General features: G+C 39.6%; 1 protein-coding gene across 1 annotated transcript in view; it reads right to left on the reverse strand.

Moving 5' to 3' along the window:
• The window catches only part of LOC144681750 (FERM domain-containing protein 4B-like), a 250,803-nt gene extending 245,448 nt beyond the window's left edge, over window positions 1-5,355 (reverse strand). Inside the window, exon 1 of the mRNA XM_078543692.1 lies at window positions 4,801-5,355. Coding sequence (XP_078399818.1) covers window positions 4,801-4,962 — 162 coding nt within the window. The 5' untranslated portion in view covers window positions 4,963-5,355. The remainder of the gene's footprint in view (window positions 1-4,800) is intronic.
• Window positions 5,356-13,319: the final 7,964 nt, after the last annotated feature.

The raw sequence follows: 13,319 nt of genomic DNA on the forward strand, positions 1-13,319 counted from the left end.
ACCATGGTTAACCAAGGAAGTTAAGGAGTGTGTCAAATTGAAAGAAAAAACATACAATGTGGCAAAGATTAGTGCTAAGCCAGAGGATTGGGAAAGTTTTAAAAACCAACAGAAGATGACCAAAAAATAATAGAGAGGGAGAAAAAAAACTTTGAGGGTAAACTAGCAAGTAATATAAAAATGGACAGTAAGAGTTTCTTTAAATATATAAAAAGGAAGAGAGAAGCCAAAGTGTACATAGATCCCTAAGAGAATGAGGCTGGGGAAATAATAATGGGGAACCAGGAAAGGGCAGGGGAGGTGAATACATACTTTGCATCAGTTTTCATGGTAAAATACACTAATAGCATTCCAAAAATACTAAATAATCAAGGGGCAAAAGGAGGAAGGAAATAAATACAATAACTATCACTAGAGAAAAAGTACTAGGGAAACTAATGGGGTAAAGGCCGATAAGTCCCCTGGACCTGATGGGTTGCATCCTCGGATATTAAAAGGAAGTAGCTGCAGAGGTAGTGGATGCACTGGTAGTAATCTTCCAAGAATCCTTAGATTCTGAAAAAAAATCCCAGATGACTGGACAACTGCCAATGTCACACCCTTATTCAAAAAAGGGAGGGAGACAAAAAACAGGTAACTATAGGCCAGTTAGCTTAACATCCATCATTGGGAAAATGTTAGAGTCTATTAGAAAGAATGTAATAGCACAGCTTTTAGAAATGCATAATATAATCAAGCAGAGTCAGCATGGCTTCATGAAGGGGAAATCGTGCCTGACAAATTTATTAAAATTCTTTGAGGATGTAACAAGCAAGATAGATAAAGTGGAACCCGTAGATATAATATTTTTGGATTTCCAAAAGGTGCTCGATAAGGTACCGCACATAAGGCTACTTAATGAGATAAGAGCCCCTGGTGTTGGGGGTAGTATATTAGCATGGATAGAGGATTGGTTAATTAATAGAAGACAGAGAATTGGGATAAGGGGGGCATTTTCAGGATTGCAACCTTAACTAGTGGAGTACAACAGGAATCAGTGCTGGGGCCACAATTATTTACAATATATATTAATGACTTGGATGAGGGAAATGAATGTACTATCGCCAAGTTTGCAGATGACACAAAAATAGGTGGGAAGGCAAGTGATGAGGATGACACAAAGAGTCTACAGAGGGATATAGACAAGTTAAGTGAGTGGGAAAAAGCTTGGCAGATGGAATATAATGCGGGGAATATAATGTGGGGTTATGCGCTCTGCCAGGGAGAATAGAAGAGTTGAATATTATTTAACTGGAGAAAGACTGCAGAATGCTGCAGCACAGAGGGATTTGGGTGTCTTCGTGCATGAAACACAAAAAGCTAGCATACAAGTTCAGCAGGTAATAGGGAAGGCAAATGGAATGTTGGCCTTTATTTCAAAGGGAATGGAGTATAAAAATAGGGAGGTCTTGCTAAAACTATACAATGCACTAGTTAGACCACACCTAGAATACTGTGAACAGTTTTGGTCCCCTTATCTAAGGAAAGATATACTGGCATTGAAGGCAGTCCAGAGAAGGTTCACTAGGTTGATCCCGGGTATGGAGGGGTTTTCTTATGAGGAGAGGTTGAGTAGGTTGGGCCTGTACTCATTGGAGTTTAGAAGAATGAGAGGCGGCCTTATTGAAACATATAAGATTCTTAGGGGGCATGACAGGGTAGATACTGGGAGAACAAAAACAGAATTACCTGGAAAAACTCAGCAGGTCTGGCAGCATCGGCGGAGAAGAAATCAGTTAACGTTTCGAGCCTTCATGGCCCTTCGGCAGAACTGAAGCATAGTTAGAAGAAGGGAGAAATATAAATTGGTTTAAGGTGGGTGGGGGGGGAGGTGGGAGAGAGAGAGAAAGAGACATCGAGGGTGTGGTGATTGTGGAGATGAGCAGATAATCAAAAGATGTCACAGACAAAACGGTCAAAGAGGTGTTCTGTCTGAGAAAAGTGCTAATTAAGAATGGAAGACAGGATATTCAAAGTACAGCTCTAGTGGGGGTGGGGTGGAAAGGCTAACGAGGTTTTAGTTTTAGATTTAAGAATAATGGAAATAGGTGGGGAAAGAAGAATCTATATAAATTATTGAAAAAAAAAGCCGGGGGGGGGAAGAAACGGGGTGGGGATGGGGGGAGGGGGAGTTTAAGATCTAAAGTTGTTGAATTCAATATTCAGCCCGGAAGGCTGTAAAGTGCCTAGTCGGAAGATGAGGTGCTGTACTGGAGGAACAGCACCTCATCTTCCGACTAGGCACTTTACAGCCTTCCGGGCTGAATATTGAATTCAACAACTTTAGATCTTAAACTCCCCCTCCCCCCATCCCCACCCCGTTTCTTCCCCCCCCCGGCTTTTTTTCAATAATTTATATAGATTCTTCTTTCCCCACCTATTTCCATTATTCTTAAATCTAAAACTAAAACCTCGTTAGCCTTTCCACCCCACCCCCACTAGAGCTGTACTTTGAATATCCTGTCTTCCATTCTTAATTAGCACTTTTCTCAGACAAAACACCTCTTTGACCCTTTTGTTTGTGACATCTTTTGATTATCTGCTCATCTCCACAATCACCACACCCTCGATGTCTCTCCCCCCCCCCCACCTTAAACCAATTTATATTTCTCCCTTCTTCTAACTATGCTTCAGTTCTGCCGAAGGGCCATGAAGGCTCGAAACGTTAACTGATTTCTTCTCCGCCGATGCTGCCAGACCTGCTGAGTTTTTCCAGGTAATTCTGTTTTTGTTTTGGATTTCCAGCATCCGCAGTAGCTTTTAGCTTTTTGTTTTTAGATACTGGGAGGTTGTTTTCCCTTGTAGGAGAGTCTGGACCAGAGGGCATAACCTCAGAGTAAGGGGGTGCCCATTTAAAACAGAGATGAGGAGGAATTTCTTCTCTCAGAGGGTAGTGAATCTGTGGAATTCTTTACCACAGAGGATAGTAGAGGCTGGGTCGTTAAGTATATTCAAGTCTGAGACAGACAGATTTTTAATCTATAAAGGAATCAAAGGTTATGGGGAAAGGCAGGAAAGTGGAGTTGAGGATTATCAGATCAGCCATTATCTCATTGAATGGCAGAGCAGACTCGATGGGCCAAATGGCTTACTTCGTCTCCTATGCCTTATGCTCATGTCGTAGCACTACAATAGGCTCAGGTGAGCTGACAATGGTCCTAATACCTGAACTGCATTCATCACACTCCAATAAATCAGAATGTTATAGAACCAGGCAGTACTTATACTGCATTAGAGAAATGAACAGCATTGCAAGGCTGTAGTACACACACAGTCTGAACTTAGAGCTGGCAAAGATTCTGCGTCATTCATATAGAATCGGGATGTGTGAAGCTCCCATCACTGTAAATAGCCCAGTATGACTCAGAAAACATTTGGCTATAAATGCTATCATTTACCTCTCCCAACTCTTCTTTCCGTTTCTCTGGGGATTATGTGGTATGCTTTCATTCAAAGCTTCTTTTAACATGTGCCCTGAACAAATCTTTGCCTCTCTTTCATCATTATGGCTGTAGCAATTCATACGGTTTATTGAGGATTAACACCATCTGGATGTAATTTTTGATTCGTCAGGATTGCCTTTTTGTCCGTGAATCCCCTTTTTGTTAATAAACATGTGGAAAACTGGCCACAAGCAAGGTAAATATATAAATACACATCAGTATACAAGTCACATTTTAGCTTGCTTTATTTCAACTTCAAATGATGTAAAACTTCATGACTAAACTCTGAGAAGAAATTGGCACTGAGTTAATAAGAGTTCTTTGTTGCTTTAGACAGCTTTGTTGATTGAACTCATAAGCTACCTGCCCTTTAAAAGGTTCTCTAACAAGATGTCATACCTACAATGAGAAATGCAATACCATTTACTGCAGATTAATGCGACAGATCAATCTCACTGGATCATTTAGTGTTTAACCCAATGTAATTCCGAGGCACACAGATCAAGGAATTCCAGGAACAAGTTAACTGACTTCAGCCAGGATGGCAGTCCAGGGAGATGAAATGATTTCAGGGTTCCTGCCCCTGATCACTATCCAGTGGCCCAAATTGGGAGAACCTCGACTGGAGACCAGTCGTAACACATGACAATAAGAAACAGCCTTCTAAAGTAATTTCCAACACCCATCGTATGTGTCAGTGGCATTACTGAGTGTACATTTCAGCAACCTGACCCTGAAAAACCATTTGATAAATATTCTTCTACTCACTATGTCTTTTTAATATGGTACAACTTGCACAGTTCATAACCTATAATTGAAAGTGTTTTACTCAGGGTATGATTTAACAGTTTTAGTCCTCCTGTAAATATGATCCACAATTAAGTTCAGCTGTAGCTAAAGTACAAGAAAATTATTATTTTCACTTAATATTATGGTGCAGTTCAGGTTTTAGATCAAAGATTTCAGAAGATCTAAGTATGGTTTGTCATATTTGAAGTCTGGATATAGCTGCCGTTCCCTTCACCTCAGTTTTTATTATTCCGAGCGTTTTAATGTAAAGCTTTTATGTAACAGCTGAATGGATGATCGCTCTTAATTATTATTAACCTTTAAACCCTAAAAGATTAAACTAAATTACTCATTTTAATCAGATGGAAATATGTCATTATTGACTCAGCAAACACATATTTTTAAAAAGTTGCAACGGTTTTACACAAAGACAAAAATTATGTTAAAAGAAAAATAATGTGGCAGGCAACATCTTATTAACAATCTGAAAACACATTTACTTGCAGTAGAACGTGGTCTATTATTTTACCTGGTAAACATCACGCAAGCCACACCATGTCCTTAGCATTTGCTGACAAGCCCTCAGCCTTTCTGTATACCACCTCCTCAAAGTTGTGATTGTTAAGTTCCATACAAACCGGCTGCCATTAAACAGCAGATCTTCCATTCCACACATGAAGGTTGAAGCCATTTTTAAAAATATCCCCTTTCAAAGTTAGAGACAGTTAATTAGCTAAAACTAGGTTGAGAAAACTGTTGGCTTGTTCAGCAGCAGAGTTACATCAACTTATTCTCTTGCACTATGCAAAGGGCAGGGAGCTATAAAGAACCAGGTCAGATTCTAAACAAACTCTCCTTTCAGTGCACTTCCTGGGCAGACTCCAAGGCATGCCCCAGTGCTGCTTGAAGCCAGGCCAATGGTTTTCGTGGCAGAGCTCTGATGAAAAACTCCTGTACCGTCCAGTCCTAACCTAACAACTCAGACAAAACTCTATTATAACCTCACCAACTGCCAGTAAATGCTGTAATTGAATTCTCTGCTCGCTTCCTAACTTCCTGCCGGCTGTCAAAAAATTCATGATCTGAATAACGCTGAAGCAAAACTGGCTTCAAAGGAAAATTGATTATGCAATTTGCTATCTCTTTGACAGGCACATACAGTAGGCAGATATTTTTTGACAATCATTTTAGATGTTCTGTCAACGTTTCAAACATTCACTGAAGTCCCACAGAAGGAAAAGAAATTTTGAAATAAATGTAGCTTCATGACTAGTAGTGAAATGTCATAAAAGCTAGAACTGAACATTACGTTCTTCCAGACTTATTCAGCTAGTAACTAATTACTTAGAAAGCTAAGATGTGATACTTGGTGTCAATTTTGAGCTAGTTGCTGCTCACCATTCACAAACACATACTATAGGCTCTCCTACCACAGTAGCCATTTAATGACTGCACCAGACTTCTACACCTAAATACTTTATATCCCAAATCCGTTGCATAGTTCAGACATTAATTGCTGGCAGACCCCACCATGTTCATGGGCTGGAGCTGGTCCTGGTAGTTAATAGTTAAAAGGGTAATTAATCTTTCTCTGTCCCTCTCCGGACTTGAATTTCCTGAACTGACTGGAAAAAAATAATAAACTGTTGTCCATGCCAACACCCCAGTTTCCCTGAAGAAAGCTGCACAGAGATTATTTAACAGAACGTGTATAGCCTTTGGCTTGAAGCCTTCTCTCAGCTGTGAATCAGTTTTGGAAATCTCAGGAGGAAATGAGGTAATTCTCTGAAAACCAACCAGATTTAAAATGGCATTCTCAACTCCTCCCATAACAGAACTGAAACTCCACCCAAAACAGAGAACTCAGCCGTTAGCTAACCAGCTACACTGTAGGAAAAAAGTTAGATTAGTATTATGCATCTTTTACTAATGGCATAGTCATTTTGTTAAGAACATTTAGCTATATGTCTACAGTGATTGATGACCTTGAAATAGTTAGAATGAATCCATCCTGTTTCAAAATGTAACTAGTGCCTTTCTTTTCAAATGTGCTGTAGTCCAGGCACAAATGGTGCTGCCAATCAGTACTTTTTGATGCACTGTCCTGGAAATTGTCTGTGTTAACAAAATGTCATTCAGTTAAGCACCAAGTTCTCAAAGTGAGGGAATTAACACTGAATTTAATACTGTGTATATAAAGTAACCTTCAGCTAAAAATTTCACAGTTCCAGAACTGATTCCGACCAGCTCCAGCCCAGGAATTCAATTACAGCATTAAGTCCGGAGAGGGGCAGAAAAGATTAATTACCCTTTTAACCATTAACTACTGGAGCCAGCTCCAGCCCATGAATATGATGCAGCCTGCCAACAGTTGACCTCTGAACTATGCAGCAGATTTGGGATATTAAGTATTTAGGCATAGAAATTTGTGGTGCAGTCATTAACTGACTACTATGGTAGGAGAGCAGGCCTTTTATTCAGCTATGGAGAACAGGAAACTTAGGAAATTGAACAGACCAACAAAGTTGCAAAGTTCACCTTTTTCTTAAACAGTTTTGATGTATTCACATTTCTACAGCTAAAGATGAAACACAGCTCATTCTTCTCAACTCAATATCATCCCTATATCTTAATGAATGGAATCCAATTTATAATAAATTGGATCTTTTTTCTCTTGTAATTCACCATCAGATATTGAATACCCAGTTTGTTTTATGTAATGGGGGCGGGCGGGGGGGTGTCCCATTTTTAGGAAACAGATGCTCATCTCCTGACTTTTCATCTAAGCAGCAATGATGTGAAATGCACTGATGGCCATTTTCTGCTGGTTGAGTTTTTACAGTACAATTTAATTTCAGCAAAGCTGCTCAACCAGGATTTGCTTGTAATAATCCTTATTTTGCAGCCCTCAAATAGCCAAACAGTTCCATAACTGCTTTAGTAACGGGCCATTATTTCAGATGTGGAGAGCAGGAAACCCTGGGAAATTGAACAGACCAGCAAATTTGTAAAGCACATCTTTTTCTTGAACAGTTTTGATATATTCACTGATCTAAAACTTATTCTTCACAACTCAATATCAACTTGTACCAGGTTATGTGTCACATTTAAGTATGCCTTAATCTTCACGGTAAGTCTCAAGAGAATATATGTTTTTGTTAATGATGAAAAAATAAATTATTGCCAGATAACTACATCGATATCCATAAGCCTGTATTTGGTCCATAAATGACTACAGTTAGACAGGAATTAAAATCAGGAGGCAGAGTTACTATTTGAATATCATAGTACTGGAGAAGCAAATAAATCCCTAATCACCCGGTCTCTCTGTTCCTCCAGTGTTGTACATAAAGTCTTCCCATTTAAAATGGATGACAAGTTTAATAAAAAAAAAAATTGAGATTTATGTGCTCATCTCAGATCATCTGAATGCTAGGGCTGAAGTCTCAATGCTACTATGTGAGACTGGCATTATTGGTAATGAATATAATGAAGTTCTGTTGTGCACCTATATATATTGGAATCAAGATAGGAGATTTCTATTATTTTTCCCACCTGATGTAAACATGCCTTCTCCCACCTCATTATATATAAACTATGCCTCTGTCCTTGAATACTCATTGAATACTATTCCTGTTACTTCAGCATCTTGGCAACTTGTCATTGGAACAGCTCTAGCTCATCAGGTGAGCAAAGTGCAGACTAGTTACATTCAAATGAATCAGCAGAAGAAATCACAAGTTGCTATTGGGCAATTGATCAGGTCTGGAATACAATTCTATGCAAAATCCTTTATTTCACTCAATCTTTTTTAAAGGGAGAAAAACTGAAAGTAGTGACAAAACAGATTTTAAAATATTGCTTGTTCATATGATCTCCAAGTTCCTTGCCAATATCATGCTCATCACTGTGCCCTTGCCATTAAATTTCATCAGAAAACAGTCCCCTGAAATTCCATTGACATTAATTGAGGGTTTTACTTTTAAGGCACAAGGGTTGGCTGGTGTGAGAAAATAAATGTCACACAGGTGCAGTAGAGGGTGCTTGAAAGAGGCTCAAATTAGGCCCCATTGTTGGGCTGAGGCAGAGAGATCTTTATTTTGCATCTCCCATAAGAATAGATGCTATGTCTAAAAGTTCTATAATGTCATCTCCAATGGATAGTTGATAGAAATCATATCACAGTGTTCCAATGGTGTGGGAATATGTGTGAAATCTGTGCGTAATTTAAGTTACAAGTATGTCAGAGGCTAAGTCTGTAATTACACATCTAGAAAGCTGAAGCCGTGGTGCAGAGTTTCTATTTGTTTCCACAAGTTGGTATCTCGATTCCACTGTAATCGACAGAACCAGTGCAAACGATCGGGTTTTAAAAATTAAACTGGATGCCTGGAAACATTTACATTGTGTTTTCTGCCACAGTTCACCTGAATCTGGCCACACCCACAGTTTGAAATAACGCGGCCTGGGTATGCTGGTGCAGGATGGCTTTTTAAATGACACTTTTTTTTTAAGATGCACATTTTAGAACGTTTTTCATGACAAAGAATAATTTATTAAGAAACTGACTAGTGAGTACCAATGAAATGATTCAATGGTTTGGTGTAATTTTTAAGTCACTCTGAACGATTTTCAATCAAGTTACATTATTATTTTTTTTTTACCGTAAACCCATTTTCAGCTGCAGTAATAAAACTGTACAGGTTATTACTCTTAAATACGTCAATGAACGCTTTTTAATGGGAAGAGATAGAAAAGAAATGTTTATGTTATGTTATGCTGGCCAATTGCGCTTGGTTCATGGTGGGTTTTATATTTGTGATAATACAAAACTAATTTTGGCAGGGACTTGACTAGTACCATTTCACCTGCATTTTGGACTCAAATTCCTGATTGCACTCAAAAAGAAATCTTTCCCACCATACCCAATCATTAAAACCACAGACAATTCCACATATCCTTCTGTTGCAAGTGAACCCTTTGGATTAAATATCTGTGCTTCAATGCAGTATAGGGTTCAGTATTATAGACTTAGGCCAATGGGTATTTATATTGTGTTTAAATTAGCTCTAAAGCCATCTGTTTATTTGATGCATGATTTTTTTTCCACGCTGTTATAATTAGGAGGATGAAATTCTCCTGCCAATAACTTTACCAAATGTTGACCTGGGTAGAAAATGGGAAATTCTATTTTGTAATCAGATGATTTCCTTCGCAAAACTGACCAGTATTAGGAATTTTGTCTCCTATGTTTAATGATTTCTTTCACTTATAAATGTACTGTGCCTTATCAAAGCCACAGAAAGTTTTGAAAGGCAGGATGAACAGGAACAGGGGAGCATTAAACTCAAGTTAAATAGAAACAGACTATGCTCTTGCCCACCTTACAAAGGGCTGAGGTCCTATTGTTGATAGTGCTGTTGGCCACCATGCATTTGCTTGAATCTTCCACGTGCTCTCTATTCTTCCATTCCTAATCCCCAAAGTACCTATTTTTATATCCTCTATTTCCTTCCTGGATTCTTTTATATGTTCTCAGCTCCTGTTTTTCTTTCTGGCTTCCATTTGTTCCCATTGGAGTAAATTCACAGATCCTGTGCCCCCAGTAAGGGAATATGATTAAGAGAAGGCAGGTCGAAACATCAGTGTTATCACGTTAGGACTAGATTTCCAACCCCCAGCTCCTTTGAGTGTGGCTGCTCAGTGGGAATTCAGGATCAGTGAACTTACCCCATTGACCCCTGTCAGCAGCCTGTTCCAGTCCAAGATTCCTGCACAATGTAAGTCTTGGTGATCCAGCAGGTTAATGCTCTATGATTGGTGTACTAAGTGTCCAAATCATATTTCTTTAAGCCAATGGAAGCTTTGTACTCCATGCTGCAGCATAGTACCAGCTGCTTCCTAACATTTCAGTTTTGTCATCTTCATGTGTAAACTTGGACGATAAGTGTCGGTCGGCTATTTGGCCATGATGGGGAGAGATTAGCGATCAGCCCAATTGTATCCTCACCTGACATCCACACACAAACATTTTCAGCCACTGTTTTATTCATTAAGTCACTGAGGAAATTCATGTTTTTTTAAACAATAAAGTTTTCCATTAAATTACGCCAAGAAGTGGAGGGAAACAAATTTAAACCATGCGCAGATATCTTGCACTTTGTCAGTCGGTATTTCTTTCACCATGTATTGTACAGACTCTTGACTTGCTCCGTGCTTCATGTTATACCTGCCAAGTACATCTGTAGTTTTTAAGCTTTTGAAGTAGTTAAGGTACGAAGTAAAAAAGATGAAAGATCAGAGCATTTTATGAGTTCCTACCAAAGAGGCTTCTGGAGATCAGCGTAAGGCTCCATTTCCCTATTGTAAAAATCTCACTCTAAGCTTTCTCATTTATACTTGGCTCCGAGTTGGAAAATAATAAATAGTAAGAAACATGAATCAAAATGCTGTAAGTTAATCTTGTTTTTCTCCAGATTCTGCTTTCAAATAGAAGCTGTTCATTATTTTGCCTTTCACACCTCCCCTCAATACATCTTGTATCTTTACTTGTCCCATTACTACTTCCTTTGGTTCTGCACCACCAACACTTTTGTCATTTGATGTCTCCCATTTTCTGCCCTTTCATTCTTTTCCACCCTCCTCCATTTGACTTACATAAAACCTGTTACATTTCTAACTTTTCCCAGTTCTGATGAAGGGTTGTCAACCTGAAACATTAATATGTAAATAAATAAAGGTCAATTAGGCTTGTTAGCAAGCCGATTTACCTGGATAATACACTGCCCATGCCATAATATGACTGGCGTAACAGGTAGGTAGGAGTGGGCAGGTCATTTTTAATGGCCCACATGAAAAAGGGTGGGAAGGAAAGGAGCACCGCCTTCAGGAGGTGCCCTGCGTGCATCGGGGGCATCTGACCCCAAGGTGTCAACCCCCTCCCTTACGCGCTGCCCGTCCTCCAAAACCCAGCCCCAACCCCCTCTCCCCCTACTCGGAGCTCTAGGGCCCCTCCCTGCTCTAATACCCTGGGACTTAACTTTCTGGGGCAGCAATGATCTTCTTCATCCTCCTTCCTACAGTCAGGGCAGCGCCCACTACTGAGCTTTGGCACTGCCCGAACTACCGGCCAATCAGATTCGTTAGATGCCCCCGAGGGCAAGACTTCGTCCCACTGAGTGGCGGAAGCTCCACTCTCAGCCAATTTAGCCTTCCCCCAGCAGGTTATCGCTGTGGGGTGGCCTTGCTCCAGTTGTGTTCGCTTCTGGCTGGGGGGGCGAGCATTCTGCCCCCATACCTGCAACCCATAAAATGCAGTCCATATGTCTTTTCTTGTCATAGTCAAATATTTCACAAATTGTTCAGCAAATGTCTTCATACCAACATGGCATTTAAAATAAAAATGAGTCAACTAGATCAGTGAGAAAAGTACAAACGATGTGAGTATTTATCAATTAAGGATCAATTAACTGAAAAAGTAATTTCTCAAGTTTCCAATTAAAAAGACTAATAAGAAATTGGATGTAAGTTTCACACTTTATTCCAAGTAGCCAAATGCAGAAATAAGACGTGTTTTTCTTCTGCAGGTAGTTGTCTGAAACATGCTTGCTGGATTTTGCTGAAGCTGCTGCTGTTAACCATTCTTATGCTTGCTGGATATCTACTGGCTGCTCTCAGTGCTTTTAATGGTCACAGATTTGACACTATTGTACAATGAAGTTGCCCAATAACATACGGATGTTTGCAATAAAGGCTGACAGAAGTCTCTTACTATAGCACTATCAATTCTGGGACCTCTCGCTGTGGAAAAAGTGGTTTCTGAAAGAACTTGAAATTGTGACCAACACGGGCTAAGTGAATTGTGATAGTCCAATGGACACACAGAGATTTGCTGTTGGTTTGGAGATTTTCTGTTTATCTCACAGCTGTCAACTGTTGTGGGTTTTAGTATTTTCAGGGGATTTTAATTTAACTCTACAAGGTTGCACAGAATTAAAGCGGAAAGACCCTACGGCTGAGTTTTACTTACCTTGGCAGCAGGAAGGAGTCCAATCTAGAAGTCAGTGGGTTGCCAACTCCTGCCCTTGTCTTTGAAAAATGGTGCATAATACATCTAGCGGCCGCTGTTGGGAGCCAGCCAACAACATTGGACAACAGGAAACTATAGGCCAGTTAGCTTAACATCTATCATAGGGAAAATGTTAGAAGCTATTATTAAAGACGTTATAGCAGGGCACTTGGAAAAATTGAGGGTAATCAGGCAGAGTCAACATGGTTTTGTGAAAGGGAAATCATGTTTAACCAATTTATTGGAGTTCTTTGAAGAAGTAGCATATGCTGTGAATAAAGGGGAACCAGTAGATGTGCTGTATTTAGATTTCCAGAAGGCATTTAAGGTGCCACACCAAAGGTCAAAGGTTATTGTGAAAAATAAAGCTCATGGTGTAGGGGTTAACATATTGGCATGAATAAAAAATTGACTAGCTAACAGGATCAAGGGTAGGGCATAAATGGACCTTTTTCTGGTTGGCAAGATGTGACACGTGGTGTGCCACAGGGATGAGTGCTGGGGCGTCAACTTCTTATAATTTATAGAAATGACTTGGATGAAGGGACCGAAGGCATGGTTGCTAAATTTGTTGATGACACAAAAATAGGTAGGATAGTAAGATGTGAAGAGAACACAAGGAGACTACGAAGGGATATAGATAGGTTAAGTGAGTGGGCAAAGACCTGGCAAATGGGGTATAATGTGGGAAAGTGGGAAATTGTCCATTTTGGCAGGAAAAATAATAAAGAAGCATATTATCTAAATGGTGAGAGATTGCAGAGAACTGAGATACAGTGGGATCTAGGGGTTCTAGTGCATGAAGCGCAAAAGGCTGATATGCAGGTACAGCAGGTAATTAGAAAAATAGAATGTTATCATTTATTATGAGGGGAATTGAGTACAAAAGTAGGGAGGTTATGCTTCAGTTAGACAGGGCATTGGTGAGACAACATCTGAAGTACTGTGTACAGTTTTGGTCTCCTTATTAAAGAAAGATG

The sequence above is a fragment of the Cetorhinus maximus genome, chromosome 6 (assembly GCF_964194155.1).
Source record: "Cetorhinus maximus chromosome 6, sCetMax3.hap1.1, whole genome shotgun sequence".
NCBI lineage: Eukaryota > Metazoa > Chordata > Chondrichthyes > Lamniformes > Cetorhinidae > Cetorhinus > Cetorhinus maximus.